This window comes from Chelonus insularis, unplaced genomic scaffold, assembly GCF_013357705.1.
Source record: "Chelonus insularis isolate UGA/USDA-ARS -01 unplaced genomic scaffold, ASM1335770v1 contig_408_pilon, whole genome shotgun sequence".
Classification (NCBI taxonomy): domain Eukaryota; kingdom Metazoa; phylum Arthropoda; class Insecta; order Hymenoptera; family Braconidae; genus Chelonus; species Chelonus insularis.
The window spans coordinates 406761-428353 of NW_023276565.1; the positions used below are offsets into that span (position 1 = coordinate 406761).

At 28.3% G+C, this 21593-nt stretch overlaps 1 protein-coding gene across 8 annotated transcripts in view; it reads left to right on the plus strand.

Annotated features, from left to right (window-relative positions):
* The window catches only part of ab (abrupt), a 23853-nt gene extending 4075 nt beyond the window's left edge, over window positions 1-19778 (plus strand). For 4 of the 8 annotated variants that reach the window (XM_035087509.1, XM_035087508.1, XM_035087511.1 and 1 more), the window contains exons 2-8: window positions 1454-1601; window positions 2773-3182; window positions 6894-7124; window positions 7334-7534; window positions 7628-7793; window positions 7907-7960; window positions 15325-19778. In XM_035087509.1, the coding sequence (XP_034943400.1) occupies window positions 2976-3182; window positions 6894-7124; window positions 7334-7534; window positions 7628-7793; window positions 7907-7960; window positions 15325-16286 (1821 nt within the window). In that variant the 5' untranslated portion in view covers window positions 1454-1601; window positions 2773-2975 and the 3' untranslated portion in view covers window positions 16287-19778. Of the gene's footprint in view, window positions 1-1453; window positions 1602-2772; window positions 3183-6893; window positions 7125-7333; window positions 7535-7627; window positions 7794-7906; window positions 7961-8573; window positions 10138-12691; window positions 13283-13341; window positions 14885-15324 lie in introns of those variants that run through there. The other 4 variants (XR_004690613.1, XM_035087513.1, XM_035087515.1 and 1 more) reach the window with 4 other exon arrangements.
* Window positions 19779-21593: the final 1815 nt, after the last annotated feature.

Here is a 21593-nt window from a genome sequence, read left to right on the forward strand (position 1 = left end):
CATAAATTTAATCTATTATATTAAATGCCAATTTTGGTTGCAGTATACAATTTACGAGTCCAAAAAATTAGTACGTTGCATTCAGTTTTTTTTATTCGCTTCATATTATATACCATACCGTGGAATCCTGTTAGATTTTAATTAAATTGGACAACTAGGAAAGAATTTTTATTATTAAAAAGTGTGTCCTTTACGTTCCATTGTCATCATTTTTTTTCACTTATTCTCTCTTTTTTTTTTTATTAAATAAAAAAGCAATTTGCAACGTAAATTTTTAAAATTGTACAAATTTTAAGCTCAAGTTATAGTTGAAAATTTAATTGAAATAATTTTTCATATTTAAAATAAATAGCAGTAAAATATTGTCTACTTTCTTGAAGCTCATTAAATTAACTTTCATACTTGAGATGTTTATCATTAGTTCATTTATTTCAATTTATAATAAATGTCACTTAAATCACCAAAATTCAAGCAATTCTTAAGTCATGAGGTCATCAGGTATAATTGCATTGAAAATTACTCTAAAATTGTATATATTTTTCCAACGAAAGAATATATAATGGTTGTGTGTTAATGAAAGAGCAGATGACTTGAAGGTATGGATGTTCAATTGGTTAGGGGTTGAAGTGATAATTTAGTGGAAGCAACATCTGATGATTTTGTTCCTTCACAGTGATGACTACGACGCCAAAAATATGGTATTATCGATAAATAACATGTATATGATATGAAAAAAGTACTTTGAGCAGAGTAATCCAACGCTTATCGTATTTCTGGCGACGTAAACTCGAATCGATATCAGATTTTTTTTATTATGAAGTCTCGAGATATTGTGGCCAACTAAAATTTGTTTTGCGGTAGAAGAACAACTATAAGGAATAATAACAGCAATATACACTGGAGGGGAAATGAAGTAATAAAATAAAATAATGGTTTTCAGATAATAAAGAGGGCTAAGATAGCGTGTACTGAAACTTAAGTTAAACTACATGAATGCAATGGCAGCTAGCAATCTCTTTAGTAAAGAGAACTCATACTAGGCAGGAAATTAGGGACTAGTGTTGTTGAATAGTAAAGTAAGGGACGAAAAAAAAAAAAGAAAAAAAAACGAAAGAGAGTGTGAGTGAGTTTACCTAATATTCAGTTTAAATGTAAACGCAATGTGTGATGCTCCAACATCTTGGAGGCAACATTTTTCGTTATTTCATTTCAAGAAATAAATTCCTGGGATTTGAGTCTTCAAGTAACCCCTGAGTAATTCGAGTAAACGTAGTTTCTTTCTTGTCATCTGGTACTTGAACATTTACTCAAAAGGAAAATACTCTGAAAATTTAATGCTTCGGTTTTTTTTTTTGGTCTTTTTAAATTCGTAGGAATATATTTTTTGTCATATAAGTGAATTGTTGGAAATAAATATTGTATAATAATGTATACTTTTGTGGTTTTTTTATAGAAAGAAGAGTAAAACGAGAAGGAAAGGCGGCCGCTGATGTAAAGACTGACAAGGGAATATAATATGATAAAACTGGAGTCAAAAGGAAAACTTGGGATACTTGAATTTTTGTGTTAAAAAATGGAGTTATAAAAATCAACACATTAAGGTAAATATATTTTTTATTACTTACAATAGAGGTATATTTGTATTATAGAATAATTACTTTTTTAATATTAAACAGAACTATTTCATTTTTTTGATATTACTGTATTTTTTTTTATCTAATAATTATCAAACTTGTTTAATTATTTCAAAAAAGTACATTACAAGTATAAACTTTAAATGACTCGAGTTTAATTTTGTTTTTTATTCTAGATATTTATCTAAAGTTTTTCAAATAATGAAAAATTCTTTTACTCTAATTTATCAAAGATCAATAAAGAGTGAAAAAAAAAAACTAAGGTATTTAAAGAGTCAGTTAATCAGAAGTCTTGACTTTGTTTTTATTTTAATGATTTTTTCGAAATGAATGATAATTAACAACAAAAAATAGAAAAAAATTCATCACACTTTAAACTAAAAATAAATAAATCCAAAGGGGTTTGAGTATTCTAATTTTAGATAAAAAAATTAGATGTTAATATTACATCTTATTTTTATCAATAGAACTATATAATATATAATAAATAATGTCAACTGAGAAATTATAAATAGCTTGATGAATTTTTTGTTTACAAAAATTGTCCTATAAATTTGTTCATGTTATTATTATTAAAAAGTTTACTAAAGTTAGTGTCTTTATCGATAACATAATTAAATATATTCGTTTAATTATCGACTTGAATTAGTTTGTTATAATTTTGTTATGTATTGCTTAAACTTTTTCTAATTAGAACAAGTATTTTATATTTATTTAGCTAATTAATTCAGTACTCTAGATTTTAATTTTAAACAAAAAGATTATATATAAAAATAATTTAATTCTTTTTTGAGAAATTTCTTTAAAATCATATGAATAATTTCAAAAGGTACTTAAGTTCATTGACATTTAATTGATAAATATACATTAAATAATTATGTAGAATCATATTTAATGATATTTTATGCCAATAAAACGAAATCAAAAAGGCAAAATGAATTTACGTAACGATTGTACTTAAAACATAAAATTGTGATATTTTTTCCTGTTCTGTCAACTATCATTATCTTTATTATTAATTAAAATAAAAAAAAAAAAAAAGATTGAGAAAGAAATTCAATAAAGCTACTTCTAAAGAAAGTTGAATAAAATGACGAGAATAATAAATATTTAAATTAATTCGAATTTCTGTTTCTAGGTAACACACCCAAGTGAATAAATCTCAGCAAGAGTTGATTAAATCCAAAAAGATTAGAGCAAAAATATATAGTGAGTTGATGAATTGAGTGAAGGTAAAGAAAAATAAGAAAAAAAGTGATATTTGAGTTGAAGTGAGGTGCCAGTGTGGGCACAATAGCACCTCTGGTACCCTCGGCCGTGGGTCCCGAGGGGGTGGACGCCATGGCGGCCTCTTCGTCATCCTCGATTAGTGAGCAACAGTATTCGCTCAGATGGAATGACTTCCACTCGAGCATTCTCAGCTCCTTTCGACATCTTCGCGATGAAGAGGATTTTGTCGATGTTACACTAGCCTGTGACAGCAGCAGCTTCTACGCACACAAAGTCGTTTTGTCAGCATGCAGCCCCTACTTCCGGAGACTTTTGAAGGTATTTTTTACTCTCACATATATGATTTCTCCTTCTTATTCTACATCTTTTTCTTTTCTGTTTAGCACATATTGGAGATAAAATTCCACACAATTCTTTCTGTTTCAAAATTTATCACTCATTACACTATTAAATATTAAGTGTAACTCTACATACTGCTCTATATTCTATATTTAACAACACTAGTTAAGGTTGTTGGCACGTAGATCTATCATCTTACGTACTGGATGTCGAGCAATTTGATTGTCAAACTTAACTCTTTAATTACAAAAATTACAATCCAGTTTTTATTGCAAAGATAAAATAATAGTCATTTTAATTCATGATGAAGAATCTACTGAATGAAGATTGGAATTTTATTTAAAATTAAAATAAAACTTTAAAGTAATTTCAGTGAATTTTACCTTAAAGTGTAGATTTTTTCCAAGAGTCGGCAAATGAAAAGATCAAAGAAATAAATATACAAAATAAAATTACTTTATCGATTTGGGTTTAAAAAAAAAAGACTTGAATGTCTTACAGAACTACAAGAGATATATTTTCACGAATTTTATTCTAAGATTTACCATCATTAAATTTAATGAATTATTGGATTGTTGTGGAAAATAACAGTGAAGTGGTTTTTAGAATAAAGCTAAAATTATCTATTACAATATTTCTAAGTCATTATAATTGACTAAAGTCACATTTAAGTTATTCTCAAAGTCTATTTCTACTTTGTCTACAACAATATTTATATCCATCGTAACTAAACGCGTATAAAATTAATCCATGATAATGGAGTAGCGTGTGTCTCTTTTATATTTAAGTGCACGCGCTACGACGCTTTTTCTTTTTATTATTCCTCTGTATGATCTTACCTAAAAATAAAATGCTTAAACACCTCTCTCTCTCTCTCGCTTACTCTCTAATATTCTTACGTTACTCCCGGCGTGAATAATAAATTGTATATGCCAGCAGTTGCTCGTATTAACGTAGCTAAGTAAGAAAAACTTGAAGGGAGATGAGAAAGGGACACTTTAACTATCATCCTAATGTGTGTGCGTGACTTGACGCCTATTTCTATATTTCTATATATACATTACGATGTAATTCAAGAATTTAACTATCCAATCAGCGACAGAAGCAAAGAGAGAGGACTAAAAAACATTACAAGTAGGAGGAAATTCTTTAAATGATGAAATGAGAAAAATATCTTGAAAAATTCAATTTATTTTTATGTTTTTGACGATTTTTTTCCACTAAGTTTTACCTTGGACTGTAAACTCTCGTGTAATAAATAAATAAATTTAAATATGGTAATGACATGAAATACATTAATAAAAGTATTAAGCCAATAAGATTATTGTACTGTCGTCTTTCGTTAACTTTCATTATTTGCAGATTTTTTCTTTTTTTTATAAAAGAAAAATTCTTTTTTTAATTTTCTAATTAAAGGATAGATGTTATTTTAAATAATATAAATACTTATTCTGATAGCTAATTTATATTTCGTCAAAAATATTTATTTAAAATATCAGCAAATAGCAGATATCAACATTTTTTAAACTTTTTATTTGAATAATTTGTTTTATTAAAATTAATTATTGTTTATATTTTTATTTTAGAGCATTAAAAGTTATAATTACTTGTTATCACCATTTAGTTTAATATTTTTATCTAAAATTATTATTCAGTAATTTTATGAGTAATTGTCAATTTATTTACTTGAAGTATTTGATGACATGACTGTTTACAATATTTGAAATAATTTAATTAATGTTAAAAGTAATTATACAAGTTTATGATGAAAAAATATTAACACTTTTGCTAAATTTTTTTTATTTTTATATAATCAATTTTAATTGACTCAAAATAATCACAATTGACTTTGTACTTGAAGTTTGTTGATTTCATTACTAGCTCACATTCGTAAAAATTTTAAATGTTTTCTCTGTTTTAAACTTTTATTAACTTTACAGTAATAAACGTTAACATTTATGGATATTAGGGATACACGTGTGTATAATTTTGAATATTTTTTTTTTTATGGATTATTGAATAAATTTTTATCATCACTTACGAAGATGAGTGATTAATTGATCATTTGATTAAAAATTAATAGATTCTTTGAAATCTTAATAAAATTTGTAAGTAGAAAATATTTGAACAGTAACATGACTGAAGTATAATATTAATAGAGAACTATTTCTATAACAAACTTTGAACTTACCAATGGAATTTTTATCTACTTTAATTAGTTTACTTCCATCTTTTTCATTAAATTTACTTCAGGACTGTCTTCCTTATACTAGTTTGAATGTTTTTCTTATTTCAAACTTCCTACATGGTCTAATACATACTAAAAACTGATATCATTCAGAAAATAACATATAATACTGATATTAATGTCATGTAAAAATTTGTAAAGACAAATAATAATTATAAAAAATTATTAGTAATATTTTGTAATCAAACTTTAATGACAATAACTCTATTTATAATAATGAAAAAAAAAAAAGATAAATTCTGTCAAAGGCTTGAAAAAAAAAAAGTAATCTCGAAAAGATAAAATAAAAATATATGAGTACGTAGAGTATGCGCTTAGGAAGGCAGTATGATGATGAAGTATATATTGCAGTAAATGAATTTGAGCCTAAGGTTTATATGTATATATATACATAATCGTATGGAATGTCAGTGAACGGGTGTGTAGTTGGCGCGTGTACCGACTTACCAAGTCACATATTATGCTATGCGTATTTTTATCAACGGAAGTGCGTTGTTGCTCGTCGCACATTCCTCTGACAACACTGGAGAGTACTTACAAGATTCATTTGACCATTTTTTTTCCTTAAATTTAATCAGTTGTTCATGATCACATATATTATTAACAAATAAAAGATAAACAAACTAATATAATAAATAAATAAGTCAAAAAAAGAAGAATTAAATTTAATTGGATTTTTTTTACTGGTATTCATTAAATGAGTAAATAAAAAAATTTACTTGCATTACTCATTGAAATAATAGAACTCATAAATGGATTAGAAACCGTACTACAGTATCTCATGTATTTATTTTTCCTATCTTTTTTATTTTAACACAGAAGCTTTATGATTTTACAACACTCATATAATATTTATTTATTTATTTATATATTTTATTTTTAATTTGATTTATATAAAGCTTTCCCAAGTATATTAAAAAACAATTATAAAGAAAATAATAGAAGAGTGATGATAGGCTTTTGCACTTTGATATCAAAACGCCTTCGCAATACCTACACGTATTTGTAATTACGCCGAGTATTCAAGCATGAAAAAAATATACTAATTCATTGTGGGTTGTACTAAGATACAACCACGCATTTTCAATACAATTCCAACACTTCTATATAAAGTTCTTGAATGGTAACGGAACTCTAATTGGGACGGAAAAAATTTATTGTGAAATCAGTATTAATGCATCTAGAACAATTGTGTAAATAATAATGGTACTTTTATAAACTTTTATTTTTCAATTTTGTCATTTTATATTTTCATTGATAGTAGGATACTTGACGTATGAATAAATACATAAATCGAATATTATGTTACAACGTAATCTTGCATATTTTAACAACACCTTAAGGGAAATTTCATGACATAATCTCATAAATATAAGTAATAAATGTCATTTGTTATTGTAAATTATTTATTTAGAATAAATGATTATTGTTTTTTTTTCCAGGCAAATCCGTGCCAACATCCAATAGTAATTCTCAGGGATGTAGCATCATCAGATATGGAGTCCCTATTAAGGTTTATGTACCACGGGGAAGTCCATGTAGGTCAGGAACAACTGGCTGCATTCTTAAAAACTGCTCAAATGCTTCAAGTTCGAGGCCTTGCGGATGTTAACAGCAGTTCAGCAGGATCAAAATTACCTTCTGGATCAAGTGGTCGCGAAAATGAATCACCAGTAAATATTATTTTTAAAATAACACCTACAGAAAGTCTTTCATTAAAAATCAAATGCTTATTTACTTAATCATAATGTCTAGATATTCTTTGAAATCATTTTTCCATTAAAATTTATTTTTGAAAGTTAAATATTGAATTTATAATATTCACTGTTTAACATTCATTTCCGAAATAGAATACGAATCACATTTGTTTTTGTTTATTTAGGTAACGTCAAGAAACACGTGGCACGATCGAGGTGACCCAAGTGACAGTGGTCTTAGTCCACCACCTGAGAAAAGATCTAAGAGCTACTCTCCACCCGTGGGAAATCATCTTGAACATAAGGCTGAGCTTCAGGAGTCTCTTTTAGGTCAAGCCCTTGAAGGAGGTCCTACGATACATACAACACCAAGCAATAACATTCAGGTATATACATTTTATTCATTTTTTTTTTTTATCAATTCATACTATTATAATTTAATTAACTAACTAATTTATCGATGGGTTTATGTTATTTAGGCTCAATCCACTGGAGAAGACTCTAACTCTGTGTCTGATAATGATGAAGACATATCGAACAATGACAGTATCCTGAACTCTGTGAAAGCTGAGCCTAATGATATTCTTAATGACTCCATGGAGCATCATCGTAACACATTCCCTGCCGCTCTTTTAGGACTTCAAGGTAAGCATCCAATTAAATTTTTATCTAGTTTGTTGAGTTCCTTGGAATATTTATTGCTGGCTGAAGAAATTTCGGACATTTATTAAATTAAATTATTCTTTTTTTCAATTCAGGATTAATGCCAGGGCCTTCCGGAATTCACGCAGCAAACCAGGATCCAAATTACGGTAAGTCGAGTTTGATAAAATTAATATAATTAAGACAAACAAAAAAATATAATTGAAATCATTGACGGTCTTAAGCTGCGAACTAGTCAAATAACTGCATATTCCCAATGGATTCCTATAAAGAAATTAATTCTCGTTGCTACGTTGAATGCATGGAACTCTCGTACCTCTCATGATATTCCAATGTCCTGACAATTTTCCTTAAAACTCCACAAATGTTCCTAACGAAATCATCATTTTATTTATAACAAAAAAACTAATGAACAAAATTATAAATAACATGGTGAGTAAAATCGAGAGTCTCGCGTTTTTTTTTGTATTTGATTCCCTTTGTATAAAATAAATATCAAGTATGCGCCGAAAGAGAGGAAGGAATCAGGAAAAGTGAAATTATTGAAAAAAAAAGACTCTGGAATTGGCTCAATCATCATGGAAGAATTTGAATAAAAAGCTAGTGTAAAGAAATTAAATAACGAAACAAAAAGCGAGAGATAGAGTGGTAATTGAGGAGGTGAAAGGCGGGGTTTAGAGGCGATGAGAAAGGGAAGGGATCTAGTGTTTAAGGAATCATTGAAAGGGTGACCAAGGACTGAAATTGCCTGGTGGGTTCCAGAGCGGTGGCAGCCCTCGGGAGAAGACTGTATGGATTCAAGTAGAGGCTGGATTCCTGGTGTATCATCTCGTGGTAGACGCAACCAAAAGGTGTCAGAGGAGAACGAAAGCCATCAACATCAGCATCAGCAGCAGCAACAACAACAACCTCAACAACGTCTTGATAAGCATCGGCTTGCCACCGGCCAACTGACGTCTCCAGGTGGTCACCAACAATCATCAAACTCCCTTAACTCCATCAGCCTCGATACTGACTTATCAATGATGCAGCAGAAGCTGCAGAACAACCTCCAGAGTTTACAGATTACCTCTAGTGCCAAGTATCTTCAGTCGGGTGATCCGTATCAACAGCATCAGGTGCCGAATGCCGATATGTCTGGCAAACCTAAGTGCCCAGAATGTGGAAAAATATATTCTAATAATTCAAACCTTAAGCAACACATTGTCAATGTTCATACTGTTCAGACTGAATATATATCTTGTCATATTTGCCAGAAACAATTCAAAACCAAGCAATACCTCCAGATTCATCTGCTGTCTATGCACGGAATCAGAAAACGAAACCGATATCCTATCTATCGAACACAAAGCAGTGCGCAGGTACACCAGAGCCATGTTCAAAACCGAAACGCGCAGATGAATTCTGCGCAACAGCAGTATGGCAATGAAAATGGTTGAGAAGATAAAATTTAATTAATGGGAAACATTAAAGCTGTGCTTGTTCATTATGCAAAAGACAGAGAAACTGGACATTCTATTTTAATGATATTCAAGCTTCCAAACTCATATTTTAATCAAGCTGATATAATTACTCATTAGATAATTAATTAATCATGATATATATGTATATCTATATACATAGATACATAGATAGATATACATATATATATATAAATATATAGCTATATAAATATTTAAGAGTGATAAAAGAGTTTTAGATGAGGTTCTAGCCGATTTTTGCCTCGTCAAAGATATTTTTTCTCTACGGCAATGGATGGATCAATTCAAGACTTGTTCCTTTTTGACCCTCAGCAAATCAAAACCCTTCGTGGCTTATCCAATTTCACTGTTTCCATGAATCTTTTCTATCGTTTCCAAACTTGTCCCAACTCAATTCCATCCCTTGTAATGGAAGACTTTTTTTTTACTCTTTGTCTTTACTTCTATACTTTTTATATTCAAGTCACTAATATTTTCCATTTTTCTCCAAATAGTTTTTTTTTTTTTTGTTTCTTTTTATATGAATATTTTATATTTTACATATCAGAGTTTATTGTTCATCTAGACACGACCTCAGCTTTTATGTGTGATCTCTAAAAATGATGGGATATGCAAGAATATATACTTACCCTTAGGTTAGATTTGTCAATAGAGAAGGGAAACGTGACTTTCTAGATATCATGTATTAGTAGGGAGTGGTAGATTAAGACCATCTATCACTCTGAATAAAATCACGATAAGAATTACTTTGATTTGCTCTTACTTAGATCTGGTCATTTTTTAAAAAAGATATTGGCTGTATTTTATTTTTAATTTTTTTTTTTTTTTCATTTAAATAACAGCTCATTGCTATTTTCTTATTCATACATTATTTATCAAGAATCTTTTCATACATTTTTACTTTACATTACTCTTAGCTATTCTCATAAATTATTTTACCAAAATATTCACATCATTTTATTGATTATCAAGGGTCGAAAATTATTCATATTAAGCTTTTCATACATTTTCTCTTTATTTTTATGTGAAACCTAAAAGCTATCGATCACAGTACGGAAGTATTATGGGGAGGATGGTACTATACAAGTCAAATTTTCACAGTTGCACCGTGAAAAATCTTTAACCGCATGAGATTGATTAAGGTCGTGTCCCTTTCCCTTTTTTTCCCAGTGGGGTGTACCTACCAATATTATTAAAGACGTGACCAGACATAAGAGATGATTCGGTAGCTTGCAGGTGACGTTTCTACAAAAAGGGCAAATATTGTCTTTTTTATTCTACATCATCATTTTTTTAATTCACTTCCTATCTTCACCTAACTCATCGAAAGTCACTCAATGTTTTTGTTACAATTTTCTATTATTCCATCATTTGTCTTTTTTTTCTAAAAGAAAAAAAAACATTCTACTTATTTACATACAGCAAAAGTTAAAAAAAAAAGTACCTCCAAGGTATCTTTTTGTGCTTTGACCAATTTATTTAAAGGAAATAGTTGGAAAAGTCAAATTAGTGTAAGTCGAATTAAACAGCTTGAAAAGCTTTATTCTACTTAGCAGAAATGGAAACTGTTTAGCTAACTTTTGTTTTGAAATTTTATTTTACTTTTATGTATTGAAAGTTGACTTGAAAACAAATACTCTGATAGTCTTCTTCAATGAGTATAAGGCAAGCAGATGATGGAATAAAGGAAGGAAGAGTAAAGTCTCCAGTATCCCCTTAGGGTTGTAGTATCGATCGATTCTGAAGCAATTTCGCGGACATGTTTCGCATTGATCTGCCTCCCATTTTCACCCTACCTATTTGCCACCTCTTTGGCCATCTAAGCCCTGGTTTCTTGAGCCAGTGGCAATAGTGGGCGTTGGTGCCCAACCACATCACACACCCTTCCTTCCTTCCTTATTCTTTTCCTCCCTTGCTGCTGCAAGTCATCTCTACTTATTTTTTTTTTCTTTCACTGACCACCGGGTGTGGTTCGTTCAATTTTATCTTCCACCAGATACCACTCTATTTCCTCTCATTGTACTTTTTTTTTTACTTTCGTCATTGAATGCTTTATCAGCATCACAATATACAGGAACCATTAAAACTAATGTTTGAATTTTGTTCCAATTCAAATTGATACACCAGCAATGCAGTTGTTCTCAATCGATTTCTAATTTTCATCGTCCAATCAGACTCAACTATCAATATTCTCCAGCATTTTGTTTTTTGTAATAAGTTTTTGAAACTTAAATTTATTCTCTCATTGATATGAAAGAGTTATTGAACTAGACATAACCTTTTTCATATCATTGCATTGACATGCATTTATTGAAAAAAATTAATTTAATTTTGGGTTTTTAAAATCATTATTGACGTACTAAAAATTGTGATAAAGATTGGCAATGAATATTTTAAAAAATAAGATATTGAATTTATATTTTAAAATTTATTTTCAACTGCTGAGATATAAAATGTGATTTATAAGTTAGGTTATGAAAAAATAATTTCAAGATTTTTTAAACCCAAAAAGAGATAATTTCGTTTTTTAATATAAATTTTTGTGATTCTCTATTAATCAAATGTGATGTACAATTTAGCTTTTAATTTTAGCATAAATTATAATCACAAATGAAGTATAAAAACTATTGATTGTACTACTTTGCATTTCAAATGCAATTAAAATATTCATAGAAATTTTTTAATTATTCAAATTTCATCTTTAGAAGATGTTCTTTCGTTATAATTTAGCATTATACTATATACATGTGATTTAAAACTAGAATGGTTAGTGTTTAATTATATTACAAATTTAAAGTTTTAAAAAATTGAGGGTAAAAGTGAGCTTTTTTTGTTTTTTTTATACTTTATGTTTTAAGATTCGTAGGAAAGATAGTCCACAAGGTACTCTAGTGTGGATCAATACGAAACTCCTTACTATATCTATATAGTTTGTTCGTTCTAGCTTATTCTCGTTCTTCATTATTGTTTTTTTTTTCTTTCTTTTTACTCATTCTCTGAAAGTAAAAAGTTTCCTAACAATTTCCTTCCTTTATTACTTTGCTCCCACGCCTCATGTCTAAATGCTATCATTCAAGATGCAAGAAACAAAAATTAATTTGAAAGAATAATTATCAGACAAGAGAAAAAAGTGGTTTTATAACAAAAATAAAATAATAATATTAATAATAATAATAATGATAATATGGCGGACTAAGAAATTCGGTATAATATATAATGAAAACAAAATATTATCCTGCAACCAGGCATGCCCTGAGAGTACGAGAGTAGTTTCTGTGCGTATTAAATCATGAATTAATAGAAAAAAAAAAATGTAATTGAATGAGTGAGGGAAACTAGGAAAATTAGAAAACGAAAGAAAATTGCTTGAATGAACTGATGGGCACGTCCTGGTTGTAGGATCGGTGATGCCAAAGAGGGAGGAAACGTTGATGTCGGCAGCGGAGAACACGTCGCAGGCAGCAGAGAATTTGGCTAGACTTTACTCGGCACTTCGTCACGACGACAGTAAACCTGTATGCCGGTATTGCGGGAGATGTTACTCTTCACCAAGCAACCTACGGCAACATGTTAAAAACGTCCACTCTGATTGGCCTCCACCAGAAACGTGGCCACAGTGTAACGTCTGTGGTAAAAGATGCAAAACCAAACACTACTTGATTAATCATCAATTACAAGCACATGGTATCCATCAAAGACCGAGTTTGAATAATCCTAATCAGCATCAGTCGATGCCATGAAACTTGATTCTGTCAGCCATTTCATGCAGCCCTTGATGGGGTGACTTGATCTCCGAAAATAATCAGCCACTTAATGTAAGCTCTGGCAAACCGCTGTCTGTGAGATTTTCGGCCATTTTGTGTAGGCCTTAAACCGCCATTTCGTCTTCGAGATTGTTGCGCAATAACTTTGAATATTAGGAGCAGGCCTTTAATACTAGGAAGTAGACTATTGCGTTTTTATATGAATATTATAAGAAAATATAAAAAACAGCGAGAAGACCGGAAAAAAGGCGCCTGGTGGTAACGTTCGTGGTGTGGTGGTTGCAGATGACAGTAAAGATGGACGGGGTGCAGCTTCTGGCCACCACCACCAGACGGAGACTACTATTGTGAAAATCGAGGATGACGAGAGTTTGGACGACATCATGGATGCTGGGCCTTCAACTGGTTCGAGACCCAACAAGTTTGGTGGTCCAGCTAATTTCGGCCCTGAAAGGTTACAACGTCAATTCAACACACGCCGAATTGATTGCCCACTTTGTGTCCGAACTTTTTATGATATTGGAGACATGAGGGCGCATTTAGACCAACATTATCCTAAAGATTCACCTTCATGTCCTGTTGTCTCGTGCGGGAAAATATTCTCACATCCTAATAGTGTCCGAAATCACATGAGACTCAAACATTCCCTTCAGTGGGATAAAATAAAAGCATTAAGATGGACTTATGTGTGAAAAACTACATTGTTTTATCAATTCACTAACACATTTGTGTATATAATGAAACAAATAGGGACTACCTTAGTCGTGTTTTCTTTGTAAATAAAGACTTAGGCTTAACTACAAACAGTATTTATATACAGTAACCAATTTTTCTTTATTGAAATATTTCGTTTTATTAGATTATTGCATTTCAATGAAACAAAAAACAAGTAGTTTTGAGAGAAACAAATGTGTACGAATTTAAGATTAAAAATACAAAAATTATATTTTTTTTTCTGGCATTTAAAATTATCAGCCATTAATTGAATTTTTAATTATCTGTAAGCAGAATATACTTTAATTATTCAATGAAGAATGATAAAGAGGAGTTTTTTGATTAATAATTTTTTTATATTATTTTGTGATATATAATGAAAGTTTATAATCAAAACAAATTCGCAATAGATTGAATTTTCGGTTATCGAATAAAAAATAAACAGAGAAAATAATAATTGCGATTGAAATAGTCATGAAAAATCAATACTCAGCGTTATTTTTCTACGAGATTTTGCAGCAATATGAGTGAAAAAAAATATATAAAAAGCTTTATTGTATCCATGGCAGTATCGTCAACGATGACGTTATTATTAATCACAAATGTTGTTCGCAGTAATGACAATCTTTCTTTTATTTTTTCTTTTTTTAAATTTTTTATTAAAAGTTATACTTATATAAATATATATTATATAATAAACTATATATTTTTGTTTAAATAATTAAAATATAAACAAAAAAAAAAAAAAGATTTAGTTTGATTTTTCTATGCCATTGTTGCGAATAACTGACAAAATGATTGGTCTCTATTATTTGTATAATTATTTTTTAAGAAAAAAAAAGAAATAATTAGTCTATTATGGCATATATTTAAAAATTGACATAAATATTGGAAGTTTATTGAAATTCAATTATTTAAGTAATGCTTTGTATAATAAAAGATGAGTGAAGTTTAAATAATTTTTTATAAATATTCTCACCTGACAAAACTTCCTGGCAGAGATGCGGATCAAAAGTTTATTTTTATTTACCAAAAACTTTGTTATTGATTTCATTTTTTCTTTCAATACAATTATTCTATTGTTTATTTTAGAATAATGATAAATGTACTTTTACGTGACGAGAAATAGATAATTAATTATTAATTAATATTTATTAATATGTTTTTGTTTCATGTTGATGCATATTAAAAGTACATTGATCATTATGGAATGTATTATTTTATATATTATTGTGACTTAACAATAGTTGATTATTTTATAATTAATTAATTTTATTGGAACCCATTATTTTTATTACTCTCGATTAATCATTTACCTACGACTCAGCTGAATTGAGTTGCATAAAAATCATCAATATTTTAATTTTATGTTTTTAGTGGATTATTATAATTGCATTATACAATTTGGATATACTGTGTATATTCATGAAATTTATTTATTAATTATGATAGTTATTGAAATAACTTTAATTTATTATGAGTAATAATTTTCGCAACTCTGCTTCCTAACACAGTCCCGAATTACATTTCATTTTAACGAAATCATTTTTCCAGTTGCAAGACGAGGATTGGACATGATGAGAGTACGAGCGACAGATCCAAGACCGTGTCCGAAATGTGGCAAAATATATCGATCAGCACACACCTTAAGAACACATTTAGAAGATAAACATACTGTTTGTCCAGGTTATCGGTGCGTTTTATGTGGAACTGTAGCGAAATCTCGTAATTCTCTACACTCCCACATGTCACGTCAGCACCGTGGTATCAGTACTAAAGATCTGCCAGTTTTACCGATGCCAAGTCCATTTGATCCAGAATTAGCATCGCGATTATTAGCGAAAGCAGGGGTCAAAGTAAGTCCGGCTGAATTGCGAGCACGTGCAAGTCCAACAGGTCCACGTAGGAATGATATGAGATTGGAGTTGCCAAGAGGAGGAGCACCATCTGAAGCTGGAAGTTCTGTCTGTGGTGGTGATGATCCTGAAGACTTGACTTTACCTCTGAGTCTAAGGTATGGCTCTCCAACGCCCAATAATAACACAGTTATCACCAAGGTCAGTCAAAATAACAAAGCTGCCACAGCTATTGCTGCCAAGTCCATGGAATCGATGCTAAATCTACACAGTCGTGAGCCCAACACAGCACCACTACATCCTAGTGGTCATTTGTCATTAACACATCTAGCTCATCTCAATAGTGGTACTGGATCTCCAGTTCTTGATGCCTATTTCAAAATGATTGTCGAGAGTGGTGGATTCTCGATGGGTCTAAATCCAGAACAACAAGCAGTCATCGATGCAGCTCGTAAAGTAACACAAATAGACAAATTAGGAGGTCGTGGTATTGAAGATTATCCAATGATTGGTCGAGATGAAGGTCGTGATGTCGTACAAGATGACAGAAATGATCAAGATAGGCATGGTAATGTTGAAGAAGACGAAGGTGAATCTTCTAATGGAGAAGAAGAGGATTTCAGTGAAAATGAAGAACCTGAAGCTTTGAAAGCTGAATAATTGATAAATTACATTGAAAATGGAAATGACTAAAGCAATTAGTAATTTTATTGAAGTCCAATTGAATACCAAGGGCTTTGCCAATTGAACAGAAAATCCATCCACTACCTCATATATAGCTCTAGAATTTTTTTTTTCAATTATTGCCAAGCAGTTGAGATATAAATGATTATATTAAATAGCAAAACTCGATCCGATTAAATTAAGGAAGTATGATCTCCGATCCTTCTTATGATCGATTATCACGTTTCATAGCGATTTAACCCTGAAACTATTCCATCCGTCTACCTCAGTGCACATAATAGAACAATAGGACCATAGAATTAATTAAATAACAAGAGAAAAAATATTTCCATTTTTTTGTTTTTAAATAGAAAGAAAATATATTTTGCAATTGTTGCAACAAAAAAGAATAATAAATATGTATTAAAAAATAAGGAAGAAATATCTTTCTTCAATCAAGAAGAGACATAGGCATAAAAAAAAAAAAGAAACGACGTTGGAAGTTATGACAAAAAAAAGAGGTGCTTAAGAAAAAAATAATAACACACGAAAAAAAATTGTTAATCATTTTGAAATGAAAGTTTGATTATTAATGACATTATTTTAATTTTTGCCTCTATTCGAATGTTGATAAAGAAAAAATAAATTAATATGTATAGTGTAGTGATATGTAGTGAATATTGGTGTACCACAGGACATACGTATTCACATGAGTCGTAATAATTCATTTACTTTGGTAAATGAATAAATAAGTTCGTCTGTTGTGTGTTTATTTAATGACTAAACCCACATGATGTTATGGATTTGTTTTATTTCAAGAAATATCACGACAGAATTAAATAAGATATGGTTTAAGTCGAATTTTATTAATATTCTTTTATTTTATTAAAAAAAAAATTAAAGATTAAACGATTTCGACTATTGCTTATGCGGCTCAAATATTTTTAATGTTGACTAATTTTTTTTATTCGTTTTTTTACTTAATTGAACGACAACTTTAATCAATTGCAACTTTGCAAACGTGAATGTTCTTGCCATATTTTTACTTCTTTCTTTTTGTATTGGCTTATCATTATTATAATTATAAATAATATCAAATAATTCATGCAAAGGAAATAAATAAATTAAATAAATAATTATGATAATGAATAATACAAAATTGAATACGAAAAAATATGTTAAACAAATTATTAGAAATATTAAAGAGAAGATTATTAACAAGAGTGTTTTGCAAACAATTAACAGAATTAGATTCAAGAAAAATTTCTAAAAAAAAAAATGAAATGTGTAACCTCTACAATTAAGATTTAAAAATTGTATACAAATACTTTGAGGTATACTAGATTTTAGATTTAAGGATTTACACGTTTATGAGCAGTAAATGATGCTCAATGGAAGAATTTTTTTATTAAAAAATAAATCAAGTCGATATGCGGTCTCGTGAGAACGGAAATCACAATTTGAGAGAAAAAAAAAAAGAATAAATTCCTGGCTGTGGAGTATTTTTATTTGTCAAAGTAAATGATTTTTGATAATTAAAAATAGTTAAATATTTTAAAAAATAATGATCAATATTAATGTATACGAAATGGAAAAACCTTTATATATAAAAACGTATACGATTTGTAATTAGTATGTAAAAAAAAAATGAGGAGAATTATTAGTAAAAAATTAGTACAAAATTAAAAATTTGTACGGTAGATAAATAATTTTTACTCTGGTTATAATTAATTAAGAAGAAGTATCCACAGCAGGAACGAAAGAAAGTCATTGATACAAATTTTATGAATGGAAAAAGCGAAAAATAAAAATAAAACAAAAAATAGGAAACATTATGAATAAAAAAAAAATAATAATCAGGTCTAATTGGGTACAAAAATACCAATTCTTGCCTTGAAGCTCTCTAATATCTATTTTTATCTATAAAACGATAAATAATAAAAAACGGAAATGATTATTTCAAAAAAGAAATTCACTTCTAGAGTACAAATTTTCATGAGAAATATTGAAGAGTTGTAGAAGAAAAATTTTAACATATTTATCAGCAGTGGAAATAATTATAACAGTGACCAAAAAACTCAATGAAAGAAATTCATCAAACAATTAATTGCGAGAATGGAAAGTAATTTTAATAAACAATGACCGCAGTTTGAACAAAAAAAAACAAGGATATAAAAATCCTTATTACTATTTTTAATCTAAATCCGTTAAACAGATTTTTTTTCAAGTTGTGTAGAATAAAATGAAGTAAATAAGCATATTTTTTCACATACAAATAATTATAAAAAAAAATACAATAATTCACGAGTAAAAGCGAAAATCGAATTGTCACGCCTCTTTATCAGAATACTTTGATTAATAATAATTATAATAATAAAATATAAATCATCTTGTCTTACCAACTTGTCATAGTATGCAATAGTCAGTTTCAATTATACATAAAACAGAGTTTACAGTATTGCAATAGATTTATTATATAGAATTTTTTGCGCAGGATTAATAAGAAATCGTTCAAATTTATTTCCAATTCTTCAACAATGGTACTTACACAGTTGTCTGAAAATAATTCAACAAAAATGATTACTACCATTACTCATATAAACAATATAAACAACAATTGAAGAATAAATAATTAACTAATGACTGTGTACACAAATACATTCTTAAAAATGTAAAGTTAAATCACTTGGAGGATGCAGACATTTTATAATTAAAAAAAAATTGGAATCTTTTATTTATCAACTTCACAAATAGATCAACACATTTGTATATTTAATGAGACTGTATATGTGAACACAATTGTTAATCAGTTACACTCAGGTACTTATTGAACGATCATCAATGAATAACATTATCTTAAATATAACAAACAAACTCAGGAAACCAGAAGCAGTCAGGCCGTGATATATTAATAATAATTAGTAGAACAGTTTTTCCTATTTTCTTTATTGCTTTTACTATTTTTTTTTTATTAACTATTTTCATTTTTACCAGCAGATTTTACCAGGGATGAAGAGATAAAATATTATATACATATAATACCATAGCTACCTCCGTATAATATATAAATATCAATTTTTTTTACTGATTCAAATTGTTATTAATCGATTACTGACCCTTTTTACAGATTATAAAGTCCGATTATAAAAAAAAAGAAAACTATAAATAATTAATAATGAATGAGTTTTAATTATAAAACCGCACAGCAGACAACAATAATTAATTTTGTTGAAATGGTAGGATAAAAAACGAATAACTCATCAAGATAGCATTTTTTATTATAACATTTACAAAGAATACTTGAAATATATCTACTTCCACTGATTAGTTAATAAGATATAATTAATAAAAATACGAAATATACGAGCAATAAATGAATAATGATGATAATAATAATAATAATAATAGTAATAATATCAGAATATGTTCACAATTGTTTGGAAATAATGGAAACATTTGATGTAAAATGACATTTAAAAGAAAAAAAAATAATTCAAACTTAAACACTGCCATTAATTAGCTCATTTATTTCGTATTAATGTGACAGTAATACTGAATTCCAAACCGACAATGCAATACACAATATGTACTTACACAATAAAATGTGTGAATAATTCATCGAATATAATTAAATAAATGATTTGCCGTATGCACGAAACCGAGTACGACAAAAATATGAAAAAGTGAATTCATGAGAATATTATTATATATGAACTTGTGAGTGATTGTGAGAATAGAATGTAAGTTAATCAGGATAAGCGATAAAAGTAGAGAAAAAAAAAATATGCAATTAGATTGATAATGGCAACATATATCGAAATGAGTATGAAGAAATAATTACTTGCATAATAATTAGTTATTAGTTATATGGTAATTAATGATAATAATGATTATAAGAACATATACATTTTAAATGAAAAATCTTCTAAAACATATATGTATATAAGTTATGTACGATTAAGTATACGTATTATTATTAATTTACTTATAAATATTGATTACGTGATATTTAAGAGAAAACATAATCAGAAAAATGTTAGAAATATGTTATGAAAATAGAAATATCTTTTTCTCGTTTCATAGCATGGATTAATGAAATATAAAACTTGGTCAATGTTTAAAAAATTTACAAATTTCTTTGGGATTTTACGTGCAATTTAAAATGACCAAGTTTAATGGAATGTGGAGAAAAAATTATCAATTGAATATTCGAAAATAAATGTTATTTACCGATTTTTATAGAACATTGATTCACAATTATCACGATGATATTTTAAATTGTTAATAATAATTAATATGATGATTAAAAAAAAAAAGGATTAATTGAAAGAAATTTTGAATGATTCGTGACAATTGTAAAATTAATACATTGTCCTCATGTGAATGATTATTAATAATTATTTCGTCATTAAGGTGCTTTTTATAGCTTATTGTTATGTTTCATTCTATTTTACCATCATTTAAATTAATTATCTTATTGTAGCAATTATTATTATTATTATTATTATTATTATTATTATTATTAATTGATTTTAAGTGTATCAATATCGCATAATTGTTCACTTTCTTTGTTCATCTTATCAATTAACCAGTCATGTTTTTTTTTAATACAGTAATTTAATCTTAAATCAAATTCATCAATTTATTATTTTACTTTCATATTAATTAACTGATGATTAAAAAAAAAACAAAACGTCCTCTATTAATATTTGTTCTGAGGAAAATTTTACTTATTTCTAGATTTTAGTTTTCCATGTAAATATTTTACATTCTCTATTTATCTCTTTGATCTTCATATTCATATAATCTCTACCTCTGTTTATATTTTTATGTCTTCCCTTAAGTCTTAAATTTCGCTACTTATTATTATTAATATTATTTTTATTATGATTGTTTTTTGCCATTTTTTATGTGTATGAGCCAACCAACTTGCCAATATATACAATAAATGTGTTGGAAAATTTTCTTGTTTTTCTTTTCATAATTATTTGATTTTTTTTGTTAATTTCCTTTATCCATTATTTTATGTTAATGAATAATATTGAATAATTTTTAAAGATTTCAATTTTATTTTTATTTTGAATGAAAAATATTTTTTAATAGCATGGGAAAGAGATAATTATACAATAATAAATGCTAGATCAGTATTGATTGGCAATTGACGTAAAACTTGAACACGTTTTTAATAATAATAATTAAAGAGGAGAATACAAATGATGATAGTTGAAGAAAAATTATAATATCTCGAAGGATTTATGTATACCATATTATTATAATCGAATATATATATTTTAATGTAAGAGT